The sequence below is a fragment of the Papilio xuthus genome, unplaced genomic scaffold (assembly GCF_000836235.2).
Source record: "Papilio xuthus unplaced genomic scaffold, Pxut_1.1 DF825946.1, whole genome shotgun sequence".
NCBI classification, from domain to species: domain Eukaryota; kingdom Metazoa; phylum Arthropoda; class Insecta; order Lepidoptera; family Papilionidae; genus Papilio; species Papilio xuthus.
The window spans coordinates 7,130,487-7,151,959 of record NW_013532703.1 but is presented as its reverse complement, the minus strand read 5'-3'; the positions used below and the strand labels follow the sequence as shown (position 1 = coordinate 7,151,959).

The following is a 21,473-nucleotide window of genomic DNA, read 5'->3' as shown; positions in this document are numbered from 1 at the left end:
TTTAAAACATTCAATAACGCGGGTAATATTGCAATATGGATTGTTTTGGCACGTTAATAATTCAAAATGAGGTTGTTATTTCTTGATGTTGTTAGGAAGAAAATCCGACACTGTGCCGGTTTACCAGCGCAACACTAGCCTTATTAAAACGTCAACGTTCATGTCCCCTCACTAATCAATTTGATACTTGACTTGGTAACGAAAGCGCGCCATTCGCTCTAAATTGTTCCAACTAATTATGTCTTAAAGTATATACTTATAACATATAATATTAAAGATTTCTCAGATTTTTCGGATATCTACGTTCGTTGGTGCTCAATTGCTCAAAATCTATTTATTTTTGTTTCATAGAATTTAGTTTTATTGTTTACATTGCGTAAAACATTCAATTGCAATTGTCAAAATTCAGATGCTCAAATGACAACGAAGGCCTTCCCCATTGGCTGAGAATCACCGTTGCCATGGCAACCATCCTATCTGCTATTGGCTAGCATTTGTCCTTTTCTCGCATAACAATATTTTCAAATTCCTAACCACCTAAAATAAAGGCATGTAAAATTTGTAGCCTAAACCGTGTCGTATGTATACTTAATTAAGTAATGTCAAAAATCTGTCTAATATTTCCTATAAATATTCCTCCATTAAAGCACATTTTTTAATATTTAGTCTGTGCAGGGTATGTTTCACCACGGCACGTTTTAAGCGAAGTAAAACGAAACAAAGATTTAATCACATGTTAACAGTGTCTAGACCTGGCACTAATCCAACCGATCACTGCGACAATTAGCGCAGTACCGTGGTTTAATATTGTCGATAAAGATTTATTGATTTGGCAATTGCTACTTCGTTACGTGCATGATTATTATTTGCATTTATTATTTTCAGGAATCGCGTTAATTTACGTTTAAAACGAAAGAGAAAAAATTAAAATTATATAAAAATGATTTAAAAATTAAAATAACCTAATTATTCAAAAGGTGAGCTAATAAGTTTTGTACTCCATTTTATACGAAGTAAAAAAAAATATTTTGAGATAGATCTAAAGGATCGTACATCGATTCCGGTCGATAGGAATAATGATATTAAACGCCGTCATGATTTTAAAATAAATGCCAAGAGTCACCAATGAATATGTCGTAACGCAGATAATTAATTGATTGTAAAGACTGTCTTAAATCCAATGTATCATTCACTGAAACTCTTAATTAAAATTGAATTGATTAAACATCTTAGTTTTGTCATACATAGGTCATTTTGAATTTCCATTGCAAAAAATATCTATACATTGCATTGATATCTCAAATAGTTCATATAGACGAAGAAAGACGGCAATATATATATTTTTTAATTAATCTATAGTCATGTTGACTAATGTTTTTTTTTTATTTGTCAGAACATAGCGGATAAGATCGGCGACGACAAAGGCCTTGCGGAACACCTAAAGCTTCCCATACAGCGGATCAACGATTACCAACTACTATTGAAGGTAACTAATATCAATTTTATCACTTTGTCCTTGTAAATACAGTTTTAAAAAAAATACGTTGTTTCCAACCACATACTTATTGTGAGAAAATTTTCAAATTTAATGAAAAAAATTATTTCGAGCGAAGAAAAAAATGTTTAACAAGTGTACAGATTCACAGAAACATGTGGAAAACATCTGGTAAACAATATTCAGAGTTGGAGCAACGGCCTGAGAATTTATCATAAATCAGCTAAACTGATAAACGATGTAAATCCTTTACATTCTTACACCCAAGCTTTAGTTTAAACAAAAATGAAACGTAGCTTCAATAATAATAATGCTAAATAGCTTTTAAATATAAAGAAATTATAATATAATCTATTATATCTTTATATATATAATTCTTGTGTGAGTATGTATGTCACTGAACGTCTCTCAAATGACTGGACCGATTTTGATGAAATTTTTTGTGTGTATTCAAGGGGATCTGGGAATGGTTTAGATTCACAATTTTCATCAAATATTAACTTCATATTATTTATTCAAATTAAAGACGTGTAGACAGGACAACGTCTGTCGGATCCGCTAGTTTTATATAAAACTAGACAGATCTGATGATGTAAGAGTTATCATCAGGTAAACATCTCATTGTGTTCAATGACATAAAACTGTTCGTTCATTGCAAGATTACAACAGAGTTATTTTTGAATTCGAAAGTCACAGTCAACCTCACAAGAGCGAGAGATTTTTGTAAACACGTGAAGCTTTTAGTGCACATCGACGCAACGCATCTCAATTGTTGCCAATAAACTGTTTTTATAAAGAAAGGTCACTTTTTGTCCTGATAATAACGTCAAAAAGTATGAACTATTATCAATAATAAGAAGAGTGGCGCCTTTCATAAATTAAGACAATTTCCAACTGTGTTTTATATCACTTCAACAGTGTTACATGATTATAATAACTAAATTGTTTTAATTTAATTACAAAGTTTTAGTTCGATGAATTTACTTTATTTCACAGGAACTTGTTAAATATTCGAAACGTCTCGGCGAAGATTGCAACGACCTACAGAACGCTCTCGAACTCTTCCTCGGCGTACCGAACCGCGCCACAGACAACAAATTCATATCGAGCATCGAGGGCTATAGAGGGAACATCTACAAGCTCGGACGCCTCCTCACACACGACTGGTTCACTGTCACCGTCGAAGGGAAGTCCAGAGAACGATATCTATTTCTGTTCAAAGCCAGGGTCCTCATCTGCAAAGTCAAGAGGATCGAAGACGACAGATCGGTGTTTGTTCTTAAACATATTATCAGGGTGAGTCTTTATATCTTTAGAATCCTAATCAAAAAGAAAAGTGTACAATAAAATTTGTAACCTTAAAATATGTATTTAAATTGATTTATTACAGCTATTTATTTTTAAATCGGGCATTGCATTATACCTCTTGTTTTCGACACAGCTTCCCGACGCTGAAGTTCAGGACTATCCAGGCGACAAGCTAAAGTTCGAGCTTCACCAAAAATCCCCACAGCTAGTGTTCGTGCTCGCCGCACACAAGGAGGCCGTCAAGACCAACTGGCTCAAGGAGATTAGACAACACTCTAAAGACGTTGGTACGTGGGCAAATAAATAAATATAGCAGTCAGTTTTGTCAGAAATCTGACATAAAGATCTATTTGTACAAAAAAAAAGAAAAGCAATCATAATAGTCAAAATTCGTACTCATATAAATGATAGAAGTGTAGTATAATGTCTAAAGAAAGTTTTATTAAGTTAATGAAATCAATACTTTTAGGAAAGTAAATCTGCATACAACTACAACGAATCAATTTACAATAAAATGTTGTTTCCAAAGAGATTATCTTTCGAGAGACTTTCATGAGTGGAAATCTTCAATGCAAAGTTTATTTTGAGATCGATTTAAATTAGTTCATTCCGCAACTCAATCATCTGCGCAGGTAGAGCGGCGCATAAATAGATGACGTGGCGCAAATATTATCTCGAACAGAATCCAGCAGTAAATTATGTAATTAATTCGCGAACGTTGAATATTTTAAACTCTAAATAAGTAATGAATGACGGTTCAATTTAACTTTTTTCAGATGTTAGATAATATGAATACGCGTAAATGTAGACTCTCTACTATGCAGTGTCCTAAAATATGTGCCTAAAATATCTTAAATTTACTTAACAAATCATTTACAGTTGCTTTAGCTGAACACGCTGCTGACGATCTTCAAGTGTTATCACAAGAACAACCAACATCAGAACATCTCTCGCCTGAACCCGAAGACAAAAAAATAAAACGGAAACATACAGAAGAAGACCAGAAGCAAGAAAAGAAGTCTCGAGCTGAAGAACTTGAAGTAGCCGAGATACTTACTAGACAAGAGTCTCTTGAGGTGTTGCAAACTAAACGGAAAGCGTCTGTAGAAAGCGCTCAAACTAATAAAATTGCAAGGACCGACATACAAGAGTTATCTTATATTAACGAAAGTCAAGACACAGACACGGCCGACAACAAAAGTAAAGTCACAGCCGATTTTGAAATTAAATCATCTGTGACTATACATGAAAGCGAAACTTGTGAGGTACAATCATCATCTCTTTCCGACCCTACTGTATTAACAGTAGAAGAAGGAAAAATATCTCAACCGGGTAAGATTTCCAGAGATAAAAGAGCATCTAAGAGGATTAAAATAAAACCTGAGGGTGAATTAGTAGACGCTTCAAGTAACGTCGCCTTTTCACGAACTGAGAAATTAGAGACAGAAGGAGACGTAACCTCGGCAACTGCTAGATCTGAAGTTGATATACAAAGTGAGGAAACATACATAGTTCCACCTGAAGTCTCTGAACATCCGAAAGCGGGATTGTTTGTGCAAGAAGAGTCATCTTCAGTTTCACTATCCAAACAAACTAAAGTAACTTTTGAAAGTTCGTTAGGAGAACAAACATCTCAAACTACTTTGCAAGTATCCACTGAACAAAACTCACAGTCTAATCCGGTCAGTGAAAGTCAGACGAGAACAGGTCAAAAAGTATCTTTTGAATTAAAATCTAATCAAAAAGACAGTGAATCAATAGCTGAATCCATTGAAAACACTGATATTAAGAATAAATTACAAAAAGATACTAGAAGATCTATTTCGCGGAAAGCGTCCCGACAAACATCTTTAGTTGATAAATCTGAATTAACAGAGGAGGTATCTTTTAACAAAGATAACCAAACGCAACAGCAAAATACTGTTACTGCCGTAACAAAGGCTACTCTTTCATCTACTGCATCGAGTGATAAAAATAGTGACTCAGAGTTGGTGAGAACTGCTAATGAAAGTGTGCGATCTCACGAAACATATCAAGGTGAAGAAAAGTCTGTAGAAGTTAGTGCAGCTGGAGCTGCTGAGTTTGAGCCAACAGCAGTGAGAAGCAGTCAAACTGTAACCGCCGAAGAAAACGTCGAAGACGAGATGTCGAGGTATAATAGTCGTAGTTCGAGAACTTCTGGAGGTGAGTTTTTTTTTTAATTTAACGTTTTTTGCCATATAAGATGAGTAACAAATATATCATTGTATAATTTTTTTTTAGAATATTCCAGTAGCACTCGAAAATTATCAAGTGGTGGTCGGTATGAATCTTCTACCGGAACCAGCATGTCTTCTTACTCCAGACGTGAGAGTGGATCACGCATTGAAAGCGGAAAATATGAAGCTGGTGGAACTATTGAGGGCATAAGTTCCTCTAAATATGAGTCGAAATATTCGAGTGCCAGCGCTCGAGTCGAGGGCGGAAGTGCCTACGGTATTGAATCTAGCTACGACAGTAAGACCGAAGGAGGCTCGAAATATGCCATTGAATCAAATTATGAAACTTCTAGTAAAATCGATAGCATAGCTTCTAAGTATGGCATCGATGCAAATGGCAGGATCGAAGGCCGGTCCTCAAAGTATAGCATTGAGAGCAGCTACGATGGAGAAAAAACTGACGGTGGAGATAAAATTGAATCTTCTTACGAAACAACAAGTAAAATCGATAGCATCGCTTCCAAATACGGTCGCGATCTCAATGGCAGGGCCGAAGGACGTTCGACGAGATTTAGTATAGATGCAAGCTATGACGGAGAAAAGATTGACGGTGAATCTAAATACGAGTCCACTTATGACAAATCGAAGAATGGAGAGTCTTCCTACGAAAGAAAATATTCAAAAACGTCTTTATCTAATGGCTCCGTGACTAGTGATTTCGAGTCTTCAAGGTCTGTAAAGAAATCAGAGTCGATCGACGGAAAACCAATTTTCACGAAGACCATTGAAGGGCAGAACATCGAACGTAAGTACTCGGCAGAATGAGAGCAGAAACTTGTAGAAGTAGAAACACTTAGTGCTTGTACATAATGCTTTTAGTTAACTAACTTACACAACCCATTAACTTAACAAAGCTTCATGTTCCATAATGTCTAAGGTTTCGCACGGTTCAGTTCTAAGACATTTTTCTCAAAAAAACTGACAGTTTTCTCTTAGATAAATTATATTTCAAAGAACCGTACGAAATCACGTCTAATAATGTTATGAATCCTCAGCGGGTGAAAATGCGGCGTTCGAATGTTCTCTTCACGAATCCGAGGAAGTGAAGGTGACTTGGCTAAAAGACAACAAGCCGCTGACCGACCGCCTGATGGACCGTTGCTCCATCACCTCAATAGATGGAGCTTTCAGGCTGAAGCTCATGCACTGCAGGGAAGACGACGCCGGCACTTACACCGCCATTGCGGAGAATAAGAAGGGCAATGCCCATTGCACAGCTCAGTTAGTCGTCCAGGAGTGTAAGTGTTTATTTTTATATTTGATTCGAATCAATAGAAATGGTTAGATTTTTGTCACGACAATTAAGAAGGGAACAAGCCAAAAGTTGAGTTAAAATGATCTGATGATTATCCTTTGAAATATTGGTATTTTAAAAACCATTTCTATCGAATCTATAATGGTATAATTTCTTTTTTTACAGAGATTGTTTATTTAATATTGTATTAAACGATATATTTATTTTTTAAATCTGCATGATCCATGCAACATCACCACTTAAGACATCGTAAGGCGTATAACTCGTAGTTCGTTGCCATTTGTACTGTCCCATAATTTTCCTGTATTTTGCACTGGATTCACGTTTGTAGGAGTACACAGTCGCATGCTCTGTAGCATCTTCTATCTAGTCCGTTCGCTTATTTTCTCTATTCACAAGCTACCTAATCAGCAAAACCAACAATAATCCAGCTCCTGCAAATGTCTGCTCACTTAATTTCTTATCGTTTTTGATTACAGATTCTTTATTCTCCTTCTTCTATCTTTTTTCAATGGCATTTTTTTCTATTCTCTTTCTATTTCCTTAATTATATTATACAAAACGATCAGGTCCAAATTCGAAACTTCTTTTCAGAACTTTTGAAGTTATTTCAAAATTTTCCGTGATCACGGTAATTAAATCCAATTGATTTCTAATATCATCATTATTAAATATACGTATATTTATTTTATTATGAGCAATTTTATCATCGTCTTTACAAAATGTTGCAGTAACTCCGGAAGAAAGGAAAGAAAGAAATGCTCTTAACGCGCCTTACTTTTTGGTGGCGCTGAAAGATACTGAGATTTTGGAAAACACTTACCTACGCTTCATGGTGAGGGTCAAGGGTGACCCCAATCCAACGGTTAAATTGTAAGTAGTGTGCGACAAGTTTATAATTCTGTTTATCGATTAACTGTAGCGCATGAGCCAAATCGTTTATTCTCTTGTCAATTTGGCACTTTCCTTGGGGCACTCACCTCTAACAGTTTGCCAATACAACCAGACAGATTAACAATGAGATACGAAACAATGTTCAGTATTTAACTGTAGACTGAAGCGATCACGTAGTGTTTAAACGTGTTTTTAATTATCACCCATTGTTTGTGCAAAGGTGTGTATTGTTGCCAAGGGCTTGTCAGTTTGATTGACCGTTACTGGTTTTGTTACGGGCCACAAAACTCACCAGATATAAATTTAAATAGGCCAATGTAACTGTGTTTGTAAAGTGTCGGTTACTGTGCAGTGAATTAAATGAAATGTGTTTGCGAAAGTTATAAGTGTCAAACTCTATTACACAACAGTTTGCGTAAGTTTTTTTTTTATATTTTCTGCTCGTAACCTTTCGCATACTGGGCGGTAAGCCAAGTGAGACCACGTCGCTCAAAATGACAACTTATTTGTTTAAAAAGCTATACAGATACCAAATAATTTTCTATGTTATTTAAATATATTTCTAAAACCTCCTTGTTCCTACTTATATGGAGCTTTTACACAAAATATTGTGAGGTCGTTTTTTTCGCTTTGTAAAATTAGGCAAAACACGATTCAAAAGTTACTAACGCGATCGAAACGTAAATTACATATTTTACAACAATGTTCCAATTTTGTGAGGATAAACCTCACATTATATTCATGAATTTAATACAGCATTTTTAGGAACTTTTACTTTTTCCAAGTATGAAGATGTTCCATTCACACGACTCAGAATCGCACTCGCAGTAGTGCGACGGACGAGGTGCTGTACAAGACCCCTAACTCCTAAATAAGTAATATCCCTACAAATTAATATAGTATATATAACATTATCTACTACTGTAGTATTACATTATCTATGGTATTGTTCCTACACAACCAGACGTTTGCAAGATGTATGCTACAAAATTTTGGACCTCTCTCGTCTAGTAGCAATAATGATCCAATGTAAAATGTATCTAGCTTAAGACTTTAATGACATATCATGAATGAATTTAGTAATACAGAAAAAGAGGTTCCAGTGGCTGGTGCTGGTTAACATTTATCCTGAATCAAGTCGATTTTTAGACTATCAAATGAAAATCTTCAATCGGTACCCATTCGCGGGACTTACGGCGAACATGTTATTTTATATTCTTGTACATTTTTTCAGCTACCGCGACGGCAAAGAGATAGTGACTCGTTCTGAAAACGACCGCGTGTCTATAGTGCGCACGCGCGCCGAGCACGGCTCCTACGAGCTGGTGATCGCCGACGTGCAGCCCGGTGACGCCGGTATCTACGCTTGTCGCGCCATGAACATCTACGGTGAAGTGGAGACTGAAGCTAAAGTCACCGTTGTTGGTAAGATTATACATATGTGAATTAAATCATAGAAGAAACGTTGCACGAATAAAATAAGCCTTAAGAGGAGATTCGGTCACTAAGCACTAAGATGAACTTTTCACTAATTTTGTTTATGTTTACAAAACGTTTATCAAAGTGTACGATGAGAAACAAAAAACTATTGGTAGAACAGATTAGTGCGCATGATCTGATTTATTATGGATCTTTATTAATAAATTAAGAACAGTCAGTTAATCTTTCGAATTCATTAATTATTCCAATCTTTCTCTCACAATTAAAACAAGACATATTTTGTTTTCTCTGCGTATTGACGCGACTCTTGGAAATGTTCCAGTATTTGTTTATTAGTTTGTCATCTAAATATAACCGCAGAAATATACGGAATCTCCGCTCGTTATATAACTAAGGCAAAATCCGAAACTTGTCCGATCTATTTGCGGCACGATGGAAATATTCGATGATATTAAACCTGATCTAATTTTATTAATAGATAATATAAAAATATACATAATATGTTCAAAAGATGGATAAGAACATGTGCAAACATACTCATAGAAATTTTAAAAAGGGAGATTTCAATATATATAGATGTTATTAGCAGTTGGGTATATTCATAAAAGGGTTGAAATATTGCAGATGATAAGAATATATTTGGAGAATTGCTCCCGGGCGGTGAAGGATTGCTGGCGAAAGGAGAAAAAGCCACATTCACATGGAAAAGAGATGGACAACCTTTCGATCCCGAAGAAAGATTCAAGGTATCGTGTTAACAGACTTTATTCAAATTCTCATTTATATACTTAATTATCGAAACCAGATTAATATTCAAATAATCTCCTTCAGTCTTCAGATAATCCTCAGGTTTGTAGATCTAGGTGCAAAAGACTAAGTGAAATTAAAGCATCTATTTCACACCAGCATTCTGTAATTTGGTGCATTCACGATGCTGCAAACAGCTGCTAGAACTGTCGAGAACAGTTTTTTTCATTTGTGGTTTCTGTGTTAGGTGCTGCTGGGTGATGACGAGGACTCGCTGGCGCTGGTGTTCCAGCATGTGAAGCCGGAGGATGCCGGCCTCTACACCTGCGTCGCCAAGACAAGTACTGGCAATATCTCATGCTCCGCAGAGCTCACCGTACAAGGTACTATGACTAAATGTTTTTTTTTGTGGCAATTTAAAAAATATTCAGTGTTGCTAGACCATATTTACACTTGCGGTAACAATTGACCTGTATGTACGACTGAACATATACCAGGTGCGGTCCACGAGCTGCACCGGGAGCCGGAGAAGCCGACGCTGGTGATCGAGCATCGGCAGGCCGTGGTGGCGGCCGGCGGCTCCGCCATGCTGGAGCTGCAGTGCAAGGGCTACCCCAAACCCAACGTCGTCTTCAAGCACGACGGACAGGTTGTGGAGCCCGACACCAGGCACAAGTCAGTATAAACTTACCATAATTAAAAGTTTTAGGTTTAATGAGCTTTATTTTAAACATTTATGTAAAAATTTAAACTGTTCTACTACTTCTTCTAGAAAAGGTTTTTATTGATATGTAGGTTCCTGTACGAGGACGAGGAGTCGATGTCGCTAGTTATTAAGAACGTGACTGCGGCGGACGCGGGCGAGTACCAGGTGACTGCCAGCAACGAGCTCGGCGAGGACACCACCGTTATGCACCTCCTCGTCAAAGACGCGCCCAGGATCAAGAAGAAGATTGAGAACCAGTCCTGTATGGTGAGGCATTCATATTATTATTTATATTTCCTGACACCAGAACTTTTTACTGTTAGACGTAGGCTTTCTACAATCTGGCTGTAATCAACGCTACCTATAAAATTAAATTTCGCGTTTACGTGTACCATTTAGCAATTGTAAGACCGAGATAGCTTAGTTCTTGTTCAAGTGTTCATGTTCCAATCCTCGGTGAAGGTGGGTGACACGCACACGGTGACAGTAGAGGTAGAGGGCACGCCAATCCCGGAGGTCAGCTTCTACAAAGACGGCGCAGAGCTGAAGAGCTCTGAGCGGATTGTCATCGTCAAGGAGTCCGACTACGTCCACAAGATCACCATCAAGGACGCCAAGCTTACGGACACTGGATCTTATTCAGTCGTCGCTAAGTCAGTATTTGTTTGATACTTAGCATTTTTAAGCGTTGTAAACAAAAATATTTTTTTATATCTATTAATGTGCAGAAACGAGGTGAACCAGTGCTCGGACTTCTGGCAGTGGCACGTGTCCTCCGCGCCCAAGATTGTGAAGAAGCTGGGCGGCTCCAAGGTCTGCGAGGAGAAAGAGACCGTCACCTTCAAGATAGAGACCGAATCCGATCCAGCGCCCGATGTTAAATGGTAAGGTTGATGGAATTGCTGTGTTTGTTTTATTTTATTATTATAAAAATAATTAAAACACTACTTATTGGATATGTTTTAGGTTCAAAAACAAGACGGAACTTAAGGAGTCATCGACGATTAAGATATCATCATCAGGCGAGGCTCACTCGCTGGTCATAACCTCCGCCGCGCGCGCCGACGCCGGCGAGTACTCCTGCGAAGTTAGTTCCACCACATAACGCTATTGCTTGATTCTTAATATCATTGTGTGAAAAAATAACATCTCAAAAACTGTATTGACCTGATATGGACAGATCTATTTCTCAATCATTATCGCAAAGCTCTGAGATTATTCATACCTAGTAGTTATCCTATAGTCATAATTTGCAGTACTTATGACTCTTCTTCCGACTGGGTCCAGGTCCGCAACGTGCACGGGTCAGCGAGCGATTCGTGCGTGCTGAACGTGCGATGCGCGCCGCAGTTCCGGCAGCGGTTGCGTGACGTCACCGCCAGCGAGGGTGACGTCAACGTAGAGTTCACCGTCGACGTGGAGGCGTACCCCGAGCCCAAAGTGCAATGGTGAGACTGATTACTTATTAAGTGTTCTAGTTCCATATTAACCTTGATTCAGAAACGCCGTGAAGTTGCAATGGACGATGTTGTCGTACAACCGCATCTAGTGACTGATGGTTGGAATAATATAGTATGGATACTAATGCTCCATATTCCCAGGTACTTGGGTGATGTGGAGATAACCGAGAAGAAGTCGGTGTACACGCGCGTGGACAACGGCAGCTCGCACAAGCTGATCCTGAAGGAGGTGTCGGCTGAGATGTCCGGCCAGTACTCCTGCAAGGTCACCAACGACCTCGGCAGCGACTCCTGCCACGCCACATTCACTGTCAATAGTTAGTCCATTTCTATAATCATTCTACTTTTACCAAGGTGATATAACAAGTAAGTCTTGTTATGAATGTATATATATATATGATCGCAGGGAAGCCACGGATCACAAAGAGCTTAGTAGACATGACCGTGGATGCTGGACAGACTCTGAAGTTGGAGGTGGAAGTGGAAGGCTGCCCCGAGCCCAAGGTCAAGTGGTACAAAGACGGCAAAGAAGTCACTACCGATGCTAGAATCAAGATAGAACGAGACACGAAAAGGTAAGATTGTGAAGTGTAATATTTTTAACGCCTTTTCGTAGTAACGGGAAATAAATAATTTTATATGCAATGTAAAATACATTATATTTCAGATTGGAGAACTATAACTTAACAGTAACGCTTGTGAAGGAAGAAGACGGCGGAGAGTACGAAGTTAGAGCTGAAAACGAAATGGGTAGTGTGAGCTCCAAGAGTACTGTCACCGTACACAGTAAGTATAGCACACATCTCGACATATGTAGGAACTCCAAATGATTCGACGTGCATTCATTCTAATGATGGATCCGAAACCAAAACTAAAATATGTTATATTCCAAATATACATTATGAACCAACACAATATTTTATCAGCGCCTAGTCACTAGCTAACAGTGACTAGCATATGGTTCAGCAAGTTACAAACACACACACAACACGCATCGCACACTTTGATAAGGTACAGTCACACAACTCACAGACTATACTTGCTACACCTTCGGAACAAGCACATATAGGTATGGTAGTAAACTAGAGCGTAGTATTACATGAAGTAGATTACTACTGCATTGCACGCATTAGATTTGTTGTAGTGTCCTTTCCTGGACGATTTGTAGAAGTTACTTTGTTTCTGTAAAAAGGTGTTCATTCGACAAGAACGCCGATGTGTGTTTTCACAAGTGTCTAAGCACCATATCCCCCCCCTCACCTCTTTGTGACGTCTTTAATACTTTAAACACCTATCCAAAAACCATTATAATGTCATCATTTTTCGTTATTTTTAATAGCTAAAGAAGTTCATTCAAGATTCAAAAAAGAAACAATGCTTGAAAAAGAAGTCGACGAAGATAGAAAACCTAAAAAGCAAGAAACAAAAGAACTTATTGAGGACGATAAAGACACGGCAACTGTCAAGAAAACAAAAACGGAAAAGATTGAAGAAAAACTTGTTGACGATACTGAAAAGAACGTTAGATTCGAAAATACTGAGGAGCAAACAGCTGACAAAGCTAAAAAGTCGCACTCCGAACCAGAAATAGCAGAAGAGAAATCATTTTGGGATGAAATTGATGACGGCGTCAAAGCTAAGGAAACCACAGTTAATGATTCTGATATACAACCAGAACAAGCGAAACATACATTTTCAGAACCGGAAGTAGAAGAAGAGAAATCATTCTGGGATGACGTTGAAGACGATATCAAACCTAGGAAAACAAAACAGCCATTCTCGGAAGCAGAACCAATAGAACAAAAGTCAATATGGGACGAAAATGTAGATGAAAATGCTAAAAAAGTATTGGTAAATGAAGTTACAAATGAAGCTCAAAAAGTTAAAAGATCATTTTCTAAACCTGAAGTAGCTAAAGAAAGATCTAGCGGAAATGATGACATTGAAGATCAAGCTAAAATACCCCATGTTGAAGAAATACAAAACAAACCACAAAAGTCTAGAAAATCATTCTCAAAACCTGATACAGTAGAAGAAAAATCATTTTGGGATGATGACACAGAAAATAAAGAAACTAAGAGTGTAAAAGAACAAGAAGTAATTGACAAACCACAAAAAGGAAATAAGTCCTTTTCGGAACCTGAAGAAGCTGAAACTAAATCGTTCTGGGATGAAATTAAAGACGAACAAAATAACACTGTGCAAATTGATAGTAGCGAAATAGAGCCCAGAAAATCTAAGGAATCAATAGCAGAAAAGGATAATCAGCAATTGAAAGACTTGGATAATGGTGAAGAATCAAGTAGAAAAACTTTGCCAGAACCTGAATCAGTCGAAACAAAATCTTTTTGGGACGATAATGAAAGTGAACAATCTCAAAAGTTACAAATAGATGATTCAAGGGAAAAGCCTATAACATCTAGAAAATCAATCACAGACGCTGAAAACGCTGAAACAAAATCATTTTGGGATGAAAATGAAGGACAAATTAAAAAACCTGTAATTAGTGATGTTAAATCACCGAGAAAGTTATTGGTAGAACCTGAAAAGGCAGAGGATAAATCCTTTGATGAAGCTAACAAAAATATACAAGAAGATGAAGCTCCGAAATCTTGTACAAAATCTGAAGTATCCGAAGCAAAGAGCGCGTGGGATACGAATGAGAATGAGAAAAATGAAAAAATAAAAATTTCAGAAATTCAAGAGGTGCCTGATAAATCTAAAAAATCATTTACTGCGTCAGAGCCCATTGAAGAAAAATCAATATGGGATGAGAAAAAAGATGAACAAAATAAAAAGCCTGAAGTTAAAGATATAGAAAATGATAAACAAAAGAGTAACAAAGGAATAACGGAACCTGAAAATATAACAGAAGTAAAAATAGAAGAAGACTTGAAGCCTTCAAGACGTAAATCTGTTAAAAAACAATCTCTTAAAGAAGAACCGATAAGTGCTGAAAAAGAAGGTACAAAAAAGCGCTTTATGCTTCTTCATTTCTCCTTAAAACAAACAGCTTATAATCAGCGAGAAAGTCACGTTTTCGCAAGTAATATTGCATGCTTAACTTGTGTTATTTTTAACAAACGAAGTGTGATTTGTTATGTTTAGGCCGAGTGTTCGAAACAATAACCACGTTCAAGACAGGCGAGGACGGGTCTATTGTAGTGTCTAAGGTCAGCAGCACCTGCTCCCACGGCGCCATTATCACAGGTCGGTATCAGTGCTTCGCTTATCTTCCTTCTTAACTTTTCTTTCTCCTCATTTAATAACCATTTAATTTATTCCTTGGATTATAAACCCTTACCTCTTGGTTGTTTTCAATCACCTATTGCATGCTTTATGTTATCAACGTTAGTATAAATGTGGTCATAATACTATTTTAACTGTTAGGTCCTGCCGAAACACACACTTTGCATAAAATGACATCGAAATACTACGATGATGATGATGAGTGCACCAGAAAAGTTATACCACCCAATAAGCCACATACTACTTCTTTAGAAGTAGAAGAAATAGCAAGTCACAGCTATTTCCTATCCGAGATGGGTTACTACACAGTACCGGACCATGTTAGGAGAGGCACATACGGTATTATAGAAGAACCGCAGACGGATTCCGATGCTGATAGTTTGAGATATGGACGATTTACCGGAAATAGAACGGTTTCTATCCATTCCGTTTCGGAAGATGAGAACAGCTTGTACAATGAGTCATTGTCGCGGGAAATATCAATTGAAGATTTATCAAAAACGATATTTGAAATAGATGAAACTCGAAAAGTGTTCAGCAAAGACTCATACGTTCGTCAGTCTTCTTTCAAGGAAGATTACTTGACAAACGAGGGAGACGAGGAATCTGTCATATTAACTGAAAAACGTGAAAAAGTTTTTGAAAATGATATCACTGAAAAACTTATAGATATTCGCAAAGAATTCGATGAAAATGAATTTAAGAATATTGAAGAAAAGGCTGACGATGTTAAAAATCGAATTATCGAGGAATTAGTAATAGGAGACATAATGAACCATGACAACATAACAAAAGACATCGCCGAGACGACTGTGGAGAAAAAGAAAAAACAAAATGGAAAACTATTTTGCTTACAAGAAGAGGACGATGGGGAAGTGGAAGCTTTGCTGAGACGCAGTCAGAGACAGAGAAGCATATTAGATGATATTATAAATCAAGAAGATGTAAAAGGTAAATTTCAAGTACATACAATATTATTGAAAAAGGAATACTGGAAGGCTGAAATACGTTTTATAACGCTACGAATGTTTGTTAGGGGCATAACAACTTTGTATTTGTTGCTTTTACTTCAAAAGTTATGAAATTCAGCTGACGTTCTTTAATTGTGATCTGATGTTTTTGTTAAAACAAAATGATGTTTTTTATACACTTTTATAAACATAAACAAAATATATTTGAACAATAAAAGATCAGATCACATCCACATACTTCTTAGCATTCGGACATTATTTTGTATTAATTCTATCGTATGTTTGTTTTAGCGCGCATGCGTAATAACATTTCCTTCTGGCATACTAATAAACGGGTCCTGTTGCGCAGGAGATGTTAGTCTCAACCACACGTCCATACAAAGGTAACTCTTTTGTTTTTTGCGTCTGTTTACTGTTTGTATTTAGTTGCTTTTTGTTATATTCCTCAACAATATGCGACGAATTTGGTATGTATACACACAGCAATAGACACGATACAAACGAGCCACTATACCTCTTACACGTCGGTAAGTACAGTCGCAATATTATTACGATTAACTGCTGTAAATATGCGGATTGAACACAAATTTATTGTATATTCTACGTTATTATGCAAAAGTGTTTTTCGTTCCATGAATGTAAAAATGCTGTATCTTTTCTACACATAAAAATCTTTTGTAAATATTTTCATAATTTTATACGTGCTTCATTCCTTACAATCATAATTTTTAAAGTCTGCAAGACTTTGTAAATTATTTTTTAGGTTCTAGCTTGCACGCCACTGAAATATCATCGCATCTATCAGCATTCTTAAAAATTTCTTCTTCGCTCTACGAAGCAAAATTAAAATGTATTATAATACTCCAATGAGCTGTAAATATTTCAGCACCTCCGAAACTGAAAGAGAGCAGCATGAAAGACAGCAGTGTGTACGAATCTCTACCTCTGGTGTTTACTGTGGAAGCGAGTGGGTCGCCGAAGCCCACGGTGCGCTGGCTGCACGACGGCAAAGAGGTCAAACCGGATGCCAGGGTCCGCATCACCAACGATGGAGACCTGTACAAACTACAAGTGGATAAGGCCGAACTCGGAGACGCCGGCAAATGGCAGTGCGAGATCAGCAATAATCTTGGAAAAGATGTTCTTCAAGCAGAAATTACTGTCAAACGTGAGTAACTTTATATTGTCGCCACTAACTAAGTTTGTGAAATAGCAAGTATTAAGCAAATGAACTTTTGTATACCGCATTACTCCAGTTTAGTAAAATTTCCTTTATCATACTCGGTTCACTATATGTTTTGTTATATTCTGTTTCCAGCCGAGAGCGAGCTCCGCAAGCCGATCTTCAAGACGCCACTGGAAGCACAGCGCGTGATGCAGCGCGAGCCGGTGACACTGCGCGCGGTGTGCACGGCGGACCCGCTGCCGCACGTCGCCTGGCTGCTTAATGGCCACGAGCTCACCCCGGATGCAACGCTGCTCATCGACGCTGAGACCAAAGACATCGAGCACGGACTCAAGGAGTGCGTCTTCACCCTTCGTATTCCCACTGGTACGATGTTAAAAGGAATATTTCTCAATAATACAGGTTACCCTAACGATCACCGACCTTTGAAAGAAGAAAGCACCTTAAGAACTAATTTTACTTCTCGTATAATAACTTATTTCAAATTCAATAAATAAATGTTCAGGTCGTCATGCGGACACCGGTATGTATACTATCCAAGCAAAGAACAAGTACGGAGTGGGCGAGTGCTCTGCGCGCCTCGACATTCTGCTGCGGCCGGAAATCGAGGGTCTGAAGGATGTCACCGCCATGCCTTACGAGGAGACCACCTTCATCGCCAAGATACAAGCCAACCCCATCGCTGAAGTGCAATGGTCAGTAGTAATGATCAATAACATTCTGACTTTAACTTTACTAAAATAACTGCCTATGTAGAAAATGGCTCTTATATTTTTGTACAGGAGCAAAGATGGGTACGTCATAAAGCCGTCATCAAAGATCGACATAGAAGAGGACAAGGCATCGGAAACGCACAAGCTGGTGGTGAAGAAGGTGACCCCGGAGGACGCCGGTGTGTACAGTGTCACCGCCAAAAATGAGATAGGGGAAGCCTCACAGCAGGCTAAGCTTACCATACACAGTAAGTTATTATTCATAAATAGTTAACCGCTGATCGGTTAGGATTTATTATAGAATTTTGTAAATAAAATTAATAATTTCAGCGGACAAGCCGGTGTTCACGAAGCCGCTGCAGAAGGAGACGGTGAAGGACTATGCAGACTGCACCTTGAAGGTGCGCTGCGACGGCGTACCCAAGCCTGAGGTGCGCTGGTTCGTCAATGACAAACAGGTGGTCAACGACGAGCGCCACACCGTCACCACGGAGGTCGGCGGTCAGGTCGACAGCGAGCTGGAGATCAAACACTTCAATCCATCCGACGCTGGCAAGGTTCGTGTTATAGTTCTTCTAAGTATATAGGTTACGTTTCTATTTTGTCCATAACATATGTGGGGTGTATATTGTCAGTATGTGGTGCGCGCCGTGAGCCTGTCCGGCGAGGCGGAGTGCGAGGCGGTGATCTCGCTGGCGCAGACGCCGCCTGGCTTCGCGCACAAGCTGGAGCGACAGAAGGACGTCGACGAGGGCGAACCTCTCGAACTCAAGGCCAAACTCGACGGCAGCCCCATACCCACTGCCAAGTGGTAACTAACCTTCGGATATTTATAAAGTTTATAATCATGACAAATTAGGTCGAAATATTATTAAAATATATTGAATCCTAAGTGTACATCAGTACAAGACATCTGCTAACAATATAATACTACAGGTACAAGGACGGCGCCCCGCTGCCCGCGGAGGACTCCCGCGTGAAGCAGAGCGCGCTGCCAGACGGCACTGTGAAGCTCAGCATAGAGCACGTCACGCCCGCCGACTGCGGCGCCTACAAACTCGTCATCACCAACCCCAACGGAGAGAACTCCGCGCTCTGCGCCGTTGCAGTCAACCGTGAGTACCTACCGACCTTTTTAGCTGAAGCCACAAATCACAAAAATTCCGATAAGTTATAATAAATTGTATCTTCGCTGCAGCAACACCGCGCAAGCCGTCGTTCAGCGAGCCGCTGGAGGATGTGAAGGCGGTGGTGGGGCAGCCGCTCAAGCTGCAGGCGCGAGTCATGGCCTTCCCCGCGCCCGAAGTCAAGTGGTTCAAGGACGGTACGTAACACAAAAACATTAGATAAATTACTACAAACAAAAAGAAAAACCAAACCTAAAAGAAACACATCGCATGCGTTATTAGTAATCTAGCATTTCCACATTTCTAGATTCATGTTAAACAATCATAAAATTCCGCCAGGTCTTCCGATCCGTCCGTCGCAAGCCATCAACTTCATCAACCAGCCGGGTGGTGTGATCGGACTGAGCATCGACAGCTGCAGGCCGGAGGACGCGGGCCAGTACCAGCTCACCGTCGCCAACAAGCTCGGCGACGTCGAATCCAAGGCCAAGGTCGAGGTCTTGCAGAAGGAGCGTAAGCCCGCCTTCGTCGCGGAACTCATGCCCGTCAAGGTCATCGAGGGATTCCCTGCTAAACTGGAAGTTAAAGTGCTGGGACATCCCCCGCCTGTCATCAAATGGTAAAGCCATATTAGATAATTTTTATAAACTAAAAATATTAAAATAGCTTTTTAAAAAATTTAAAAATCATATTGAATTGTAGGACACACAATGGTGAAGAGATAGTTCCGGACGGCACGCGTGTCCGGGTAGTGACGCAGCCGGACGGCGCAATAGCACTGCTCATAGCCGAAGCCAAAGCGCCGGACGCCGGACAGTACGGCGTTATCGCGGCCAATGATAAGGGAGAGACGTCTTGCACCGCCGAGCTCAGTGTTGCCAGTAAGTTTGGAATAACCGCAATATTTATTATAAGTACAAACAAAATAAATCGGTCATATGTTCTCTAAATGCTTGTTAAGGTCGCGAGGATGACTCGTCGCCACAAGAGAAGCCTCGCTTCGTGCACGGCCTGCGGGAGACGACGGCGGACGAGGGCCAGCCCCTGACCCTCAGCGCGCCCTTCGCTGGCAACCCTGTACCTGAAGTGGCCTGGACCAAGGACGGTCAGCCGCTCATGCCCAGCGAAAGGCTCCTACTCACCTGCGATGGAAAGAGGGTAAGCTGGAATACTTGAAGCATTGCATATGGGTAAACATTTTCTCTTGGTAGTAGGATACATGAATATAAATTTGAGGTTTAGTAATAAGCCTTACTTACCTTTGAACACTACGAAGATGTCTCTTTTTACTCAGACACGTCTATAGGGAAATATGTTTGTAGGTCGGTTTAGAGATCAACCCCGTGGTGCCGGCGGACGCGGGTGTGTACTCTGTCCGGCTCAGCAATCCGCTGGGCGAGGACACCAGCGAGGCCCCGGTCAACGTGCGCAAGGTCTACCAGCCGCCCACCTTCTCGCAGAAGTTCACCGACCTGCAGCAGGTAAGCGGCTACTTCGAAGTATGGGTTTCATTCTTCATTTCAGTACATTGTCAGCTTTGTACAACGACATCTTCATTTGTCTCTCCAGCTACCGTCATTGGACGCAAAGTTCTCGGCGCGCGTGCACGGCAAGCCAACGCCCGAGGTGTCGTGGTACCGAGACGGGCGGCCGCTCAGCGCCGGCGACAAGTACGGCATCAAGCGCGACGGCGAAGCCTGCTGCCTCTACGTGCGCGACCTCGTGCCTGAAGATGCCGGCACGTACAAGTGCGTCGCCAGGAATAAGGAGGGCGAGGCCATCTGCGAGGCCGCACTAGAGGTTGTCGATAAAATGTAAGTACATTCAATGTAATACTATGTAAATGTTATTTATGTGCGTTATATTCAATGCCTTATACATACAACATGTAATGTTTCCAGCGGTCGGCAGCAGCGCGCGGAGCCGCCTTCCTTCCTGAAGCGCATCGGTGACGCGGAGATAGTGCGCGGCCTGCCCGTCAAGTTCACCGCCTGCGTCACCGGCTCACCGGAGCCCGAAGTCGAATGGTAAGTCTCTGCCGTCTCATTTTCCTGACAAAACTTACTTTACTGTGTTGATATTGCTGACGACATTTTTGATACTAGAGACCATTTTTCCCCCATCAATGCCCACCTCTGGTACAGGTTCCGCAACGACGAGAAGCTGTTCCCGTGCGAGCGCATTCGTATGGACCACGAGTCGACGGGTCTGCTGCGGCTCAGCATCAGCGGGGCGGACCACAGCGACGTAGGAACCTACCGCTGCAGGATCTACAACCCGCACGGCGAGGACTCCTGCATCGCCAACCTCACTTACGACAGTCAGTACATTTATACATCTTAATTATCTTCCACGATTTAACGGTATAACTGCAAAACATTATATGTCGTTGCGCAGCTCTCGAACCCGTCTCGAGTAAGCGGCCGATCTCGGAGCAGTACTCGAACTTCGATAAGATGAAGAAGACTGGCGTGCCCATGCCGCTCGGCGATAAGCCCATCATCTCGCGCATGGCCGACCGCCATCTCACGCTCTCCTGGCGCCCCTCTATCCCGCACGGCCCGCGCTTCCCCGTCACATACCAGGTAACTATTACAGTTTTACCTTGCCTATTGTTAAAGGATTATGGAACTTTAGTGTGATCATACCGCAACAAATGTCATG

General features: G+C 40.1%; 1 protein-coding gene across 5 annotated transcripts in view; it reads left to right on the top strand.

Annotated features, from left to right (window-relative positions):
• The window catches only part of Obsc (Obscurin), a 55,240-nt gene that overhangs the window by 28,167 nt on the left and 5,600 nt on the right, over positions 1-21,473 (top strand). The window contains exons 7-44 of one of the 5 annotated variants that reach the window (XM_013320460.1): positions 1,394-1,486; positions 2,492-2,791; positions 2,937-3,090; positions 3,683-4,987; positions 5,066-5,806; positions 6,057-6,299; positions 7,048-7,189; positions 8,445-8,635; positions 9,275-9,396; positions 9,645-9,780; positions 9,895-10,072; positions 10,193-10,370; positions 10,566-10,756; positions 10,832-10,987; positions 11,070-11,190; positions 11,391-11,551; positions 11,705-11,880; positions 11,970-12,138; positions 12,231-12,349; positions 12,903-14,528; positions 14,672-14,773; positions 14,954-15,763; positions 16,670-16,951; positions 17,102-17,335; positions 17,475-17,664; positions 17,752-17,930; positions 18,013-18,239; positions 18,318-18,493; positions 18,619-18,797; positions 18,881-19,006; positions 19,149-19,428; positions 19,512-19,690; positions 19,771-19,967; positions 20,132-20,290; positions 20,379-20,623; positions 20,711-20,836; positions 20,954-21,129; positions 21,207-21,394. In XM_013320460.1, coding sequence (XP_013175914.1) covers positions 1,394-1,486; positions 2,492-2,791; positions 2,937-3,090; positions 3,683-4,987; positions 5,066-5,806; positions 6,057-6,299; positions 7,048-7,189; positions 8,445-8,635; positions 9,275-9,396; positions 9,645-9,780; positions 9,895-10,072; positions 10,193-10,370; positions 10,566-10,756; positions 10,832-10,987; positions 11,070-11,190; positions 11,391-11,551; positions 11,705-11,880; positions 11,970-12,138; positions 12,231-12,349; positions 12,903-14,528; positions 14,672-14,773; positions 14,954-15,763; positions 16,670-16,951; positions 17,102-17,335; positions 17,475-17,664; positions 17,752-17,930; positions 18,013-18,239; positions 18,318-18,493; positions 18,619-18,797; positions 18,881-19,006; positions 19,149-19,428; positions 19,512-19,690; positions 19,771-19,967; positions 20,132-20,290; positions 20,379-20,623; positions 20,711-20,836; positions 20,954-21,129; positions 21,207-21,394 — 10,557 coding nt within the window. The remainder of the gene's footprint in view (positions 1-1,393; positions 1,487-2,491; positions 2,792-2,936; positions 3,091-3,682; positions 4,988-5,065; positions 5,807-6,056; positions 6,300-7,047; positions 7,190-8,444; positions 8,636-9,274; positions 9,397-9,644; positions 9,781-9,894; positions 10,073-10,192; positions 10,371-10,565; positions 10,757-10,831; positions 10,988-11,069; positions 11,191-11,390; positions 11,552-11,704; positions 11,881-11,969; positions 12,139-12,230; positions 12,350-12,902; positions 14,529-14,671; positions 14,774-14,953; positions 15,764-16,669; positions 16,952-17,101; positions 17,336-17,474; positions 17,665-17,751; positions 17,931-18,012; positions 18,240-18,317; positions 18,494-18,618; positions 18,798-18,880; positions 19,007-19,148; positions 19,429-19,511; positions 19,691-19,770; positions 19,968-20,131; positions 20,291-20,378; positions 20,624-20,710; positions 20,837-20,953; positions 21,130-21,206; positions 21,395-21,473) is intronic. The other 4 variants (XM_013320461.1, XM_013320463.1, XM_013320462.1 and 1 more) reach the window with 4 other exon arrangements.